The 12,834-nt window shown below is 39.1% G+C and overlaps 2 protein-coding genes across 2 annotated transcripts; both read right to left on the reverse strand.

Moving 5' to 3' along the window:
• Positions 1 to 10,511, reverse strand: LOC136222748 (aminopeptidase M1-like; the record flags this gene model as incomplete). Its single annotated transcript, XM_066010482.1, has 18 exons — positions 1 to 231; positions 332 to 409; positions 513 to 590; positions 677 to 744; positions 824 to 938; positions 1,183 to 1,360; positions 1,447 to 1,544; positions 1,623 to 1,744; positions 1,829 to 2,144; positions 2,227 to 2,409; positions 2,511 to 2,624; positions 2,734 to 2,850; positions 2,935 to 3,039; positions 3,124 to 3,277; positions 3,350 to 3,443; positions 3,534 to 3,720; positions 4,313 to 4,393; positions 10,488 to 10,511. Coding segments are annotated over 18 exons (2,295 nt in total), but the record flags the coding sequence as incomplete, so codon positions are not given.
• Positions 4,859 to 6,699, reverse strand: LOC136223139 (threonine synthase, chloroplastic-like). Its single transcript, XM_066010990.1, has one exon. The coding sequence runs from the start codon at positions 6,629 to 6,631 to the stop codon at positions 5,036 to 5,038; it is 1,596 nt and encodes a 531-aa protein (XP_065867062.1). The 5' UTR covers positions 6,632 to 6,699; the 3' UTR covers positions 4,859 to 5,035.
• Positions 10,512 to 12,834: the final 2,323 nt, after the last annotated feature.

Consider the following 12,834-nt stretch of genomic DNA (forward strand, 5'->3'; position numbering starts at 1 on the left):
TATTTCTGGTGATTGAAGGACTATGGGTATCATTAGTCAACCATCATATCATATTTTGCAAGCTAGCTTTTTGAGTAATTCCTGAAGGGAAGTTTCTTGCTTTATGCTAAGTATCCACCTTGCCTTGATTCTTACTTTCTCTATGCTTTGCTTCAAATTCATGGCAATAGCAGGACTCACTCTGCTACCAAAGAATTCTTCCACTTCATCAGCTTTTTCATTGCTGCACATCTGCCAGAGCAATCAAGTAATTACTCTTAAAACTAATGCTAGCCATCACCTATAATTACTCTTCTTAAACTTGTCCAAACTTGCAGGAAAAATAACTTACAGACGAGATTATATCCCTGATGAAATGGGTGATTAGCAAGGCAGCACCATATTTATTCAAGATCAGATCCCAGTTCTCCTGCATCGATGAGCAAATATCAACGGTGATTCATGGTTGAAAGTTGATTATGCTCTCAAACATAAAGCTGGGCGAATGAGTGAACAAGTGAATGAATGAATACCTTCAACCACCTCCAAGCCATTTCGCGGCCTTCCAAGCTAATTCCAGTAAGTCCATACACAATATCCTGACCTCGGACCTGCATTATATCGAGGCAAGGCAAGTGATAGAGCAATTGGCAAGAAAAGTAAGGCTATTACCGAAGTTTGTCAAAGCGTTCTTTACCTCATCGGAGACTAAAAAGTTCAGAGCCTCAACCACTATGTTTGGGTCTGGACAAGAAGCTATACAACCTGTGACAGTTAAAACATAGAACATAAAAAAAACTGTGTACAATTGTGTATAGCATAAGAAAAGTTCTACAGAACTTACTCAAAATCCGTTCCTTCTCTTGTACTGTATCAGCTTCTCTATAAATCTTTAGAAGATACTCAAAACCACTTCTGTTTGTGGTGCTAGTTTTCCTGATTACAGAAATGTATGCAGCCTGCAATAAAAATAGTTATTCTGATAGTTGTATTAGAGAGAAATAAATAAAAGTTATAGTTTCTGGAGGAAATTTCTGATAGTTGTATTCAGAGTTTGAAATGGTTTTTGGTATTACTAAAGGAATCTGCAACGGACAAAATATAATTTTTAACACATTTTCGTCCATTGACCCGAGTGTTTTGTTCTGGTTCCACCACTGGTAGTGTTTGAGCAAACTGTCCGAACCTCGAGCATATATTTACCTTCCTCATGCCGACAGAAAGATGTGGAGAGTTTCTATCATTTAACAATGTCTGAAATCGCTTCAATGCTTCATTATGTGTCGTATGATGCCCAAAAGTAGCCAATGCCCCATAGATTTCTCCCCTTAATAATGCATTTAAATGGCTCTCTCCAGGCTCCGAGTCCCAGCCTAATTTTCTACATGAATTAAGAAGTTAACGTTGCAGAAAAGTTCAAGCATCAACGGAATCATGTTATCGTGCATAGTAATTGATTGAACTTACTCAGCAGAAAACTGGAGGAGATTGATAAAAAACGTTTTCAGCTCATTCACTGAATCTGGGATGGCATCTATTGATATTTCGAGAATCTTGTAACAGACCTGTTGGGTAAATGTCAGGATGCAAATGAACGATTAATTGCTGCAACTTTTCCGAGTTTATGAATCGTGTATACTTACATTGATGAGTCTTGATACCACAACATAATCAAGCTCTTTTCTGTATACATCCATTAAAGAAAGCAAAGAAGATAATGATAATTCACAAGCCTCACAAAGAGCATATGTATCATCCAATATGCCTACAGAAAACACATTAAAACAAACCATTTTATGCACATATCTATGAAATTGATTATGGGGGAGCAAAGATCATAAGTTGATACCAAATTTATCAGTCGATGATAAGAAGTTGTTCTTTACAGCTTCCCTTACTGCAGCTGAAAGTTCATCTCCATACTTTACTCTATAGAAGCCGCTCTGCTCAATGTTAACTTTGATCCATTGGCATTCTCCGCATTTATCTTCATTTAATGAACTTGAATTGCCAACAGAAGATGAAACAAGAAGACTGGATACTTCCATCCTTTCAACTTGTGACTGCAATAAGAAATTCGTGTTTCTGTTGTTCGGTCCAAGGAGCAAGGTTATCGGAACAATCCATCTTCCTTCACCTTGCAAACCTGATGACAAGAATTGTGACTGCAAGACAAGTATTAGAATTTCTCATTGCAAATGTCAAAACATTAGATGTCTGAAAAGCAATAAGTCTCAGAAAGTTCACCTGTTCAAATTCCACAAAACCATCTTTGAACCTCACGGATATGACCGGATATCCCTTTTGCTTTGTCCAACAGTTCATCATTGAGTTTACTTGAACGCCAGATTCCTCTGAAATAATGCTCCATAAATCTTCTGTCTTTGCATTTCCCCAAGCATACTTTTTCATATAAGATACCAACGAGTTCTGGTTTCGAAATGAGATCAAATGGTTAAAAATACAATTCACTTGAATCTAATGCAATTTTATTTGAAATACCAATCTGCAACTAACTTGAAATTTCTCACCTGGATTATCTCATCCCCAAGATAGCCCTGCAACATTCGGATAACAGCTGATCCCTTCTTATAGCTGATAACATCAAATATTTCACCCACAGAACGTACATGTTGAATCTCTACCTGATAGTGAAAAGCATGGCTTTTGAAGACGATAATATTGCAAAACATATAATGCAAAAGTAACTGTGCAAAAAGGCGCAAACCGAAACAGACAGACACTTTTTCTTACTTCTATTGGATGTGATTCTCCTAGGGCATCAATATGTAAGCCACTGGAAGTTAGTTGCAAAAACTGAGTCCATATTTTCCACTCAGGAAACAACCTGTCCGTCGCCATGTAACTAATCTGAACATGTAAAATTGAGTCTAGCTATTAAGGTTTATGCATTTGTAAAATTAAGTACTATGAACCCAAAGTGGTAGATAGTACCCATGTTGCAAAACCCTCATTGAGCCATAAATGAGTCCACCATTCCATCGTTACGAGGTTACCGAACCATTGATGAGCTACTTCATGCAGCACAACAATTGTTAACTGCAAAACAAGGCTTGTCCTTTCAAATTTCAAATGCATAAGGAGTAGTAGAAAATGTGACACATTGTTTACAATGAAGCTTACTCTCTGCTTTCTATCAGCAGTAGACAGCAAATCATCATGAAGTAAGTCGATTTCACGGTATATTATCAGACCATAGTTCTCCATAGCTCCACCAGCAAATTCAGGAACAGCAACCATATCCAATTTAGGAAGTGGATAAGGCATTGAGAAGTAGCTGAAGAACTTGGTTTATACATTAAGAGTGCCATAAATACTCATCAAACAAAACATAATGTAATTTACTTACTCAGTATATAGATCAAGAGCTTTAACAGCAATGTTCAAAGCATATTTCCCTTTCTCACTGCTACCGACAGGACAATATACACCAACCTTTATCCCTGCACGCATTCGCCATTATAAAGCCATTAGGTTCTGTTTGAGAGACAATATGGTTATATAGAAGAACATTGGTCTGGTTATATTCATACCATCTGCTGTTGTGTCCTCAATATGATCAAATAAACCAATGACAACAGCCACCAGATAAGTTGACATTAGAGGAGATTCCTCGAAATAAACAGTTTTAACATTCCCATCATACTTTTCGTCAATTATTGGCATGTTTGACAATGCTGTCAATTCTAGTGGCACATCAATGGTTACTTTGAAGGTTGCCTGATGAAAAAGAGCAGCACCACCAGGCTCAATTAAGTCAAATTTTCTATAATAGAAACATAAACTCAGTTACATGCTTGGTTCTTCTTATAAAGATCAAAGAATGTCCTGTTACCTTTTCTTTTTTGCAACATTAAGGTACACAATTACCTTTAATGTTGGCAGGAAAAAGCAAGGTTACCCATACCGTGATAAATGTTACAATTGAGGCTCTAGCATTGACAAACTGGGCTAATTTCAGAAATCATTAAAAAATACAAATATTACGTTCTTGTATTTTGTAGTTACATATCAGTTGGTTCAGAAAGAAAAGATTTTACGTTTTTTGAAGCTTCGGAATGAATTTGGAGATAAGGGATTTAAAATAAAATTTAAATGTATACATGTGTCTTTGATCTGTTAATGATGCGTGCTAACATGACGCACATGTCAAGTGGAGATAACAGTTGATGTTTGAAATACTAATTTCCCCATTTACGACGTTAGGAGTAAAATTGCTTGTGGCTGTCAATATTAAGGTGGGTACTTTTGTATCTTATCCCCGTTTCAAAGCTTTTACAGCTATACAGGGTAAATCCTTATTCTTCTATACCTTAAGAGCAGGTTCATCCCAACATGGGAAACACCTCCTTGCATCAACTGCTTCAAACTGAGTTACTGCCATATTCTTCTTCTCCTCCAATACTTTTTACATATCCTTTTCGTTGTTTTCAATAATTAATCCATAGAAAGAATTATAATTTGATTTATGAAGATTTTGAATTTTATTTAATTTTATATGTAGAGTGCTTTAAATCATATTCATAAAAAAATTGGCATAAACAACCAGAGGCCATGGTCGTTCTGTTACTGATAGATTGAACCTCTTGATCTTTCATTTTTAACACATGAAACTTTTGATCTTTACTCAATCCACCAAAATCAAAACGATGGGGGTGTTTTTGCCTGAAATATTTCCAACTAAATCTGTAATGATCCAGGACATCACACAAAAGAAGGCTAGAAGAAGGCCTAACTCAGGCTCTCATGCCTTCATCTTCATTGATTCAAGTCCTTCCAGAAGATTTAAGCACATAGTAGTACAAAGCATATACATAAAAAGAAGCAGATAAACAAGTCAGCATAATAAAGAGCAATAGACTGCTTCAAGCAAAATGCATTCATTAAAATTACACTTATTCCGACAATCTCCAAATGATATCTCATACAAGAAAGATGTGGCTACTTTACCAACTTCTAACAACTACATAACAAGAAAATTCAGTAAAGTGACAACGAACGAGCTACAGCTAGACGACCAAAAACTTGGGGATGTCTAATACTTTGGTTCTTTACTCAACAAATACTTCTTCAAAACATCCATAACCGACCCGAAATCCGCCTTCACTTCCACTGGCGGATTGGCAAACCTACAACCCATGTCCTTAATATTTCTAGAGTGATAATCAATCTTACTCTGAGTAAACTTCAACCCGTGAGCTGTGCTCACTACAACCGTCCTATCAGTAGGCCGAATAACCCCACTGTTCCGGAGCTTACTCAATGCCGTCAATGCCACTCCTGTATGTGGACATATGAACATGCCAGTAGAATCAGCATGAGCCATTGCATCCATTAGCTCCTCCTCCGTAGCCTCCTCAACAATCCCGTTCGAATTTTTCAATGCATAAACAGCTCTATCAATTGAAACAGGGTCACCAATCTGAATAGCAGATGCAAATGTGCTATTTGCTTTAACAGCTTTGAACTCTTTCCACCCTGACTTGTAATATAAATACAGAGGATTTGCATTTGCAGCTTGTGCACAAACTAGCCTAGGGATTTTATCAACAAGTCCTAATTCTTTACACATATGAAAACCTTTATAAAAGGCATATATGTTCCCCAAATTACCACCAGGAATAATAACCCAATCAGGCACTTCCCAATCAAATTGCTGCAAAATCTCAATTGCAGCAGTTTTTTGCCCTTCCAATCTCAAACTATTGAGAGAATTTGCTAAATAAATTGGTAATTCAGCAGTAACCTCTCTAATTAACTTCATACATCCATCAAAATCAGTATCAATACTCAAAACAAAAGCACCATTAGCAATAGGTTGAACTAATTGAGCCATTGAAATCTTATTTGATGGCAGAAAAACAATAGAAGGAATACCAGCTGAAGCACAGTAAGCAGATAATGCAGCGGAGGTGTCACCGGTGGAAGCACAACCGACTCCGACCACCGGTTTCTTCATTTTCCTCAACTTGTTAACCTGGCTAACCAACACAGTCATACCCAAATCTTTGAAACTACCAGTATGGCTGATCCCACAATGTTTAACCCACAAATCATTCATATCCAAAAACTGCTTCCCAAATCTCTCCGCCCAAAACAGATTCGAATTTCCTTCAAATGCACTAATAATATCATCGCTTGAGATATCAGGCAAAACCCATTCCTTTTTGGACCAGACTCCGGATCCGTACGGCCAGCTGGTTTTCCCGACCCGGGAATCGAATAAAGCGCGCCAGTAAGAACCGGGGAAAGCTTTGAGGGCATCAATGTCGTGCTGAACATCAAGGAGGCCGCCGGATTGGGAACGGTAGATGATCTCATCGAGAGAGTATGATTCCGTACAACCGGGTCCGGCGTTGAAGGGGACGTATTTGGCGGAGAAGTTATTGGCCGGTTGTGGATGCGATAAGCTATAGCGGCGAGCCTCGTCGCGGATGTTGCAGCCTCCGGTGACGGTCGAATTGCTGGCGGCGGTGGTGGTGGATGCCGGAGGTGTAGTGTTGGAGGGATCAAAGGTGGAAGCTTTGATATGGAGGGAATGAGGAGTGGATTTAAGATGACGAACCGATTTGGGTTTGGATGACAACTGAGAATCAAGATAGGGAAATTGGAGAAGGGAAGAGGCGGCCATTGTTAGAAGTGAATGAAAGCTTTTAGGGCTTGCTTGGAGTTAGTAGAAGTGAATGAAAGGGAACTATACAAACTAACGCTGTTTGTATGTGAATGATAGTTTCATTTAGTTTAATTTAATTTAATTTTTTTTTTTTTACTCAAACGAATAAATATAAGGTATTGCTAAATACCGTCCCTAATTTCCGGTTCACCGCACTGTTTTGACCATTTTACCCTTGTCCTTTTTTCCCCCCTAAAACCTTCAAAACTCTCTCTAGTTTTTCCTCCCGAGCACAAATCCCGGATTTGAAAAAAATGGATCAAAGCATTCTCGAAGACAATGAGTTCGAACACGAGGTAATATTACGAGAATTAAAAACGTTATTTAGCTTTTTTTTTATTTGGTTTTTGCCTGGGCGGGTGGCGATTACCACCCGTTCCTTAGGCCGAACCCCGCTCCACCCATGGAACGGGTGGTACGCGCCACCCGTTCCACCTTTGGAACGGGCAGTACGCGCTGCCCGTTTCCACCTATGGTGAAACGGGTAGCCTGCCCGTTCAGGCCAAAATGGGCAGAAATTGCTCCGAATTAATTTTGAACGGGAAAAATAGCCCCGAAGATTATTTTTTTTTGTAATTTTAATGTCAATTTTTCGTATATTCAGGTACCGATAGAAGATTGGAACCCCGATAACATTGATTATAGTTCGCGTTTCATAACGGATACCGTTTTCCCCTCCAGTCAGGATGCTATTGATTGGGCAAAAAAGATAGCTATTCAGAATGGGTTTGAGCTTGTAATATCTTCGCACAAAAATGGGGGAAAACAGAAGTTGTTGCGCTGTTCACGGGGTGAACGATATAGAGGTGTTGTGAAAAATGATGAAGATCCTGCAATTAGGAAAAGTAAAACTAAAGCGTGCCGCTGTAAATTTCAGATTAAAGCCTATCAACATGCAGACCTTTCGGGATGGGGGGTAAAGGCTAAGGCTGGGTTAACTGGAATGCATAACCATAAAATGCGTATGTATCCAGAGGGAAGTCGGCAAATGAGCGGACTCAGTATCGCATCTAAACAAATTGTGCGTGATATGTCTTCAGCTCAAGCAAAGCCTTGTGCTATTTTAGCAGCAGTTAAAGAAAAACACCCAGAGGACAACTCAGTAATTAAACACATATATAATTACAGGGACAAAATGAGGAGGGACGCGTTTGAAGGTAGAGACCTGGCTAGTCAATTCTACCATATTGCTATGGAGAACAAATATGTCAATTACACACAGACTGATTCAGGTGTGATAACGCATGTGTTCATGGCACATCCAGAGTCAGTTGATATGTTTAGGACTTACCACTGGTACATCGGCATTGATTCAACGTACAAAACAAACAAGTACAAAATGCCGTTTGTTGAGATTGTTGGGATGACGCCATGCAATAATAACTTCAAGATAGTGTATGCTATTGTTAAAGACGAGACCGAAAGGAGCTATCGTTGGATTTTGCAAAGGCTGAAGATTTTGCTTGGGGATGATCTGAACCCGACCGTTGTTGTTAGTGACAAGGAGCTTGGGTTATTAAAGCCGATACAAGAAGTTTTTCCACAAGCAGCGCACTTGCTATGCACTTGGCATATAAATAAGGATGTGGAAGATCGTGTGTATAGAATCATTAGAGATAAAGGCATTGCCTCTAAATTCAAGAATGGCAAATGGAGAACAATATTAGAATCATTAACCATTGAGGAGTACGAGACCAATCTTATGATGATGAAGGAAAAGATGAGCAGGTTCAAAGGAGTTATCTCGTATGTTGAGGAGACGTGGTTGGTGCATAAGGAGAAGTTTGTTGTTGCTTGGACAAAGGAGTTCCTACATTTTGGTAACACAACTACTTGTCGAGTGGAGAGCGAACATGCTAGTCTAAGGCAATGGCTCAATACGGCAACTGGGTCCCTTGACACGGTATGGCAGAAGGTTCACAAGCAGATTGAATCACAAGCAACCAATATAAGGTATTTGCAATTTCTTCTACTGTGATTTTGGAATTTGCATTTAGGGTTGTATCATTTCACTAACTAATAATAATTTTGTCTTCGTATCAGGTACATGCTTGAACAGTCCCGGCTTCGTCAAGCAGTCACTTTCACCAGACGCCCATTAAGCCAACTTGTATTCAAAGTCTCTCATTATTGTCTGCAGTTGTTGAATCAAGAGTTAGAGCGTATGAGAGGGTTGAGCCATGAAGCGTACGTGCGTTGCGGTTGTGTATTAAGAACATCGCATCAGATACCTATTGGTCCCTTGTAAGGTTCCAAATATAGTTCCAAGGGGGGGTTAGGAACTATTTTACCTTTTTAAAATAATTAGGGCAGATTTCTTTTCTTTGAGAAAAGATTATATAACAGCGGCGCTTAGCAATCAGCAAGACACTGGCTTAGTCAACTAGTGACTAGGACAGCTTCGTTGCTTAGGTCAGGAGATAACACTTAGAGTCTATTCCTGAACTAACTCGTTGGTAGCGCACAACTCAGCTTGACCTCTTTTACTTGGTCAGTTTTAGTTTGTTTTAAGCAAGCAATATAAATAAGGAGTTAAGGTTTAGAAATACTTCACTCATCAGATTTATCCAGGTTCGGCTTCTTCTAAGCCTACGTCCTGTCCCCGGAACACTTCCGAGATTTCAAATCCTCTACTGAGCTCTTTAAAGGTAGAGCCTCAAACCCTTTACAAATCAGAAGCTGAGTATAACAAGAGTACCTTCCTCTATACCTCTACTCACTTCTATTCTAATTCACCAAGTACTAAAACCGAGTACTCAGCTTCTCCTTTCTAATTCTAGAAATGATAAAGATTTGTCCTAAACAACAATTGCTAGAACACCTTAGATGATTGAAGGTCAATCACTCTAGACTTTTACACAAATGAATAAACTTGTAGTGTAAGAATTTGCTTTGCTTTTGATGGAGAACTTTTGTATACGTTTGATCAGCGTAACGGCTTTTGCTCAAAGTTCTCTGAGGAATGTGGATTCTGAATGCTCTATTTATAGAGAGCTGTGAGAGCTTCTGGTTATTTCGAATTTCGAAATAACCGTTGGAGGGAAACGGCTACAGGTCGTTTTCACTCAGTTTGTCAGCAGTTCTCTTAGCCAATCAGATTCCAGCATCTTCTGTTCTTCGGTCAGTGTGACAGTATGTTCTTCCATTTTGGGTAATGTCAACCAGACAGCTTGCTGTGTCTTCTGATCTTTACTAGAAGAGGAAATACTTTGTCTGGAAGCTGTCTTGTAGTCAGCGGCTGTCTTGTATGTTTTGTCGAGACAGCTCAGCAGCTTCATACCGAAGTTATCTACGTGGATCTTCTCGATCCTTCTTTGCTCAACATGCGTTTCATTACTTCAACGGCATCGTTTTGGAAATACGCGGGCTGAGTGATCTTGGACTTGTTTGACTTGGGCCTTGACTTCTATATAGGGCTTGAGCCTTATGATCTTTATGTCTTATAATAAATTATAAACTCAACATTGAACAAACACATTAGTAACAATAAATCAAAACATTTAAACTTAGTGTGTTGTAGAATATTTAATTTCACTTAATTGATTTTGTCAAATCAAAATCCTGTGGAAAGGTGTTTCAACAATACCATGTGCATGTGAGCTGAAACGAGCTTGTGATCTGGAACAAATGATCAGTTCTGAGAGTGTTCACGTGTTTTGGAGAACACTTTTAATCAATCATGGTCACACTGATGAAAATGATGAGAGTAATGATCTAAACGAGGAGCAACGATATTTTAAGTCCTTAGTGGACCAAGTCTCTAAAGCCGACCCATCCGTAATGCGTAATATTTCAATGTTTATCCATGATCAACTACACCCTGATCAAGCTCAGTACACCGAACCCGATGTCAAAATTAACGTGCGGGGGCGACCTAAGGTGAGAAAATCCACAAAACGTATGCCGAGTTCTTGGGAATACAATGAAACTCGTCGTGGACGGGCTCGTTCTACTAGTTCATCTAGGAGTCGTGGTAGAAGTGGAAGAATTAGCTCGTCATCCTCGGTACATAATGCTACCTCATCAGGTAATGCTTATCTGATAAACCTAACTTTTTTTTATAACTGTTTTGCAATATAGAGTTGTTTTACACTAATATACATGAATGCAGATGGAAAAACGTATCATGGTTCTGAATTCGTACATTCTGATAAAATAGTTGGCATAATTAAACCATACGTCGAATCATACTACGACGTTGTAGGTGATGGAAATTGTGGTTTCCGTACGGTAGCAACTTACATTTTTGGTGACGAAGAAGCGTGGCAGACAGTTAGGCATCACATTCGAAATGAAGTAATTGCTAACCGTTGTCTGTATCAAAGAGTGTTTGTTGATACTGTTGATGCAGCTCTTCGTAGAGTAAGTTGGGACGGTGCAGGTTGTACGCCGGATTATTGGATGACCGTTTGGGATGACTTGTGGCCGGTTGCTACAATGTACAATTCTGCTATCATGTTATTTGGCTTCTCAGGTGGGGACACATTAGCATTGTGTGGTACTATCTTACCATTGTATGCCGCATCGACTGCTACAAGACCATCACGTGAGATTTGTATAGCTCATTTAGGGAATCACTGTCAGCACTACATACGTTTAAATTTATCGCCTAACTTTCCGGTGCCCCCTATAGTACACTGGTGGTTTGTGCACCGAGGCCAAAGCGTTGTAGGATGGGAGCGCTTCTATCAGGATAGGGTGACACAATGGACCAGATTGGCCCAACTTAGGGGATATTAGTGGTTGATATTCAGTAATGTTATAGGTTGAATTCTGATTAATTATGTGTGGTTCTGTAATGTTACAGGTGAATTCTGATTAATTATGTGTGGTTCTGTAATGTTACAGGTGAATTCTGATTAATTATGTATGGTTCTGTAATGTTACAGGTGAATTCTGATTAATTATGTGTGGTTCTGTAATGTTACAGGTGAATTTTGATTAATTATGTGTGGTTCTGTAATGTTACAGGTGAATTCTGATTAATTATGTTTGGTTCTGTAATGTTACAGGTGAATTCTGATTAATTATGTGTGGTTCTGTAATGTTACAGGTGAATTTTGATTAATTATGTGTAGTTCTGTAATGTTACAGGTGAATTCTGATTAATTATGTTTGGTTCTGTAATGTTACAGGTGAATTCTGATTAATTATGTGTGGTTCTGTAATGTTACAGGTGAATTCTGATTAATTATATGTGGTTATGTAATGTTACAGGTGAATTCTGATTAATTATGTGTGGTTTTGTAATGTTACAGGTGAATTCTGATTAATTATGTATGGTTCTGTAATGTTACAGGTGAATTCTGATTAATTATGTGTGGTTCTGTAATGTTATAGGTGAATTCTGATTAATTATGTGTGGTTCTGTAATGTTACAGGTGAATTCTGATTAATTATGTATAGTTCTGTAATGTTACAGGTGAATTCTGATTAATTATGTGTGGTTCTGTAATGTTACAGGTGAATTCTGATTAATTATGTGTGGTTCTGTAATGTTACAGGTGAATTCTGATTAATTATGTGTGGTTCTGTAATGTTACAGGTGAATTCTGATTAATTATGTGTGGTTCTGTAATGTTACAGGTGAATTCTGATTAGGCCAAACGGGTGGCGCGTGCGCTCCACCGACCAGTGCGATGTAAACGTTTGGCCCTTAGGCCAAACGGGTGGCGCGTGCGCTCCACCATAAGGTGGAGCGCACATCTTGTACGCGTTCCACCTTAGGTGGAACGCGTATGACGAGCGATCCACCGTATGGTGGAGCGCATGCGCTGCGCGTTCCACCTTACGGTGGAGCGCGTGCGCCGTGCGATCCACCATACGGTGGATCGCTCGTCTCGTACCATCTCCACCTACGGTGGAACGCATAGTTCATGCGTTCCACCGTAGGTGGAGATGGTGCGGGTCGCCCGCCTAGCTGAAAATCTGGGATTTTAATCCCGATTTTCAACCCGATTACTCACGAATTCGTTAAATTTTTTTACGGAAATACTTACCGTAATACCCATGTATCCTTTGCCGATGCCTACTCTTCGTGCCATCTCGTTTTAGGTCGGTTTTTTTGAGAATGGAAAATAAGTTGAGAGGATTTAGAATTTTCAAAACTTATGTTTGAAATAATGAGAAGGGCAAAAGGGTCAATACAGGGCGGTGAACCG

Source organism: Euphorbia lathyris, chromosome 3 (genome assembly GCF_963576675.1).
Source record: "Euphorbia lathyris chromosome 3, ddEupLath1.1, whole genome shotgun sequence".
In the NCBI taxonomy this organism is placed as follows: domain Eukaryota; kingdom Viridiplantae; phylum Streptophyta; class Magnoliopsida; order Malpighiales; family Euphorbiaceae; genus Euphorbia; species Euphorbia lathyris.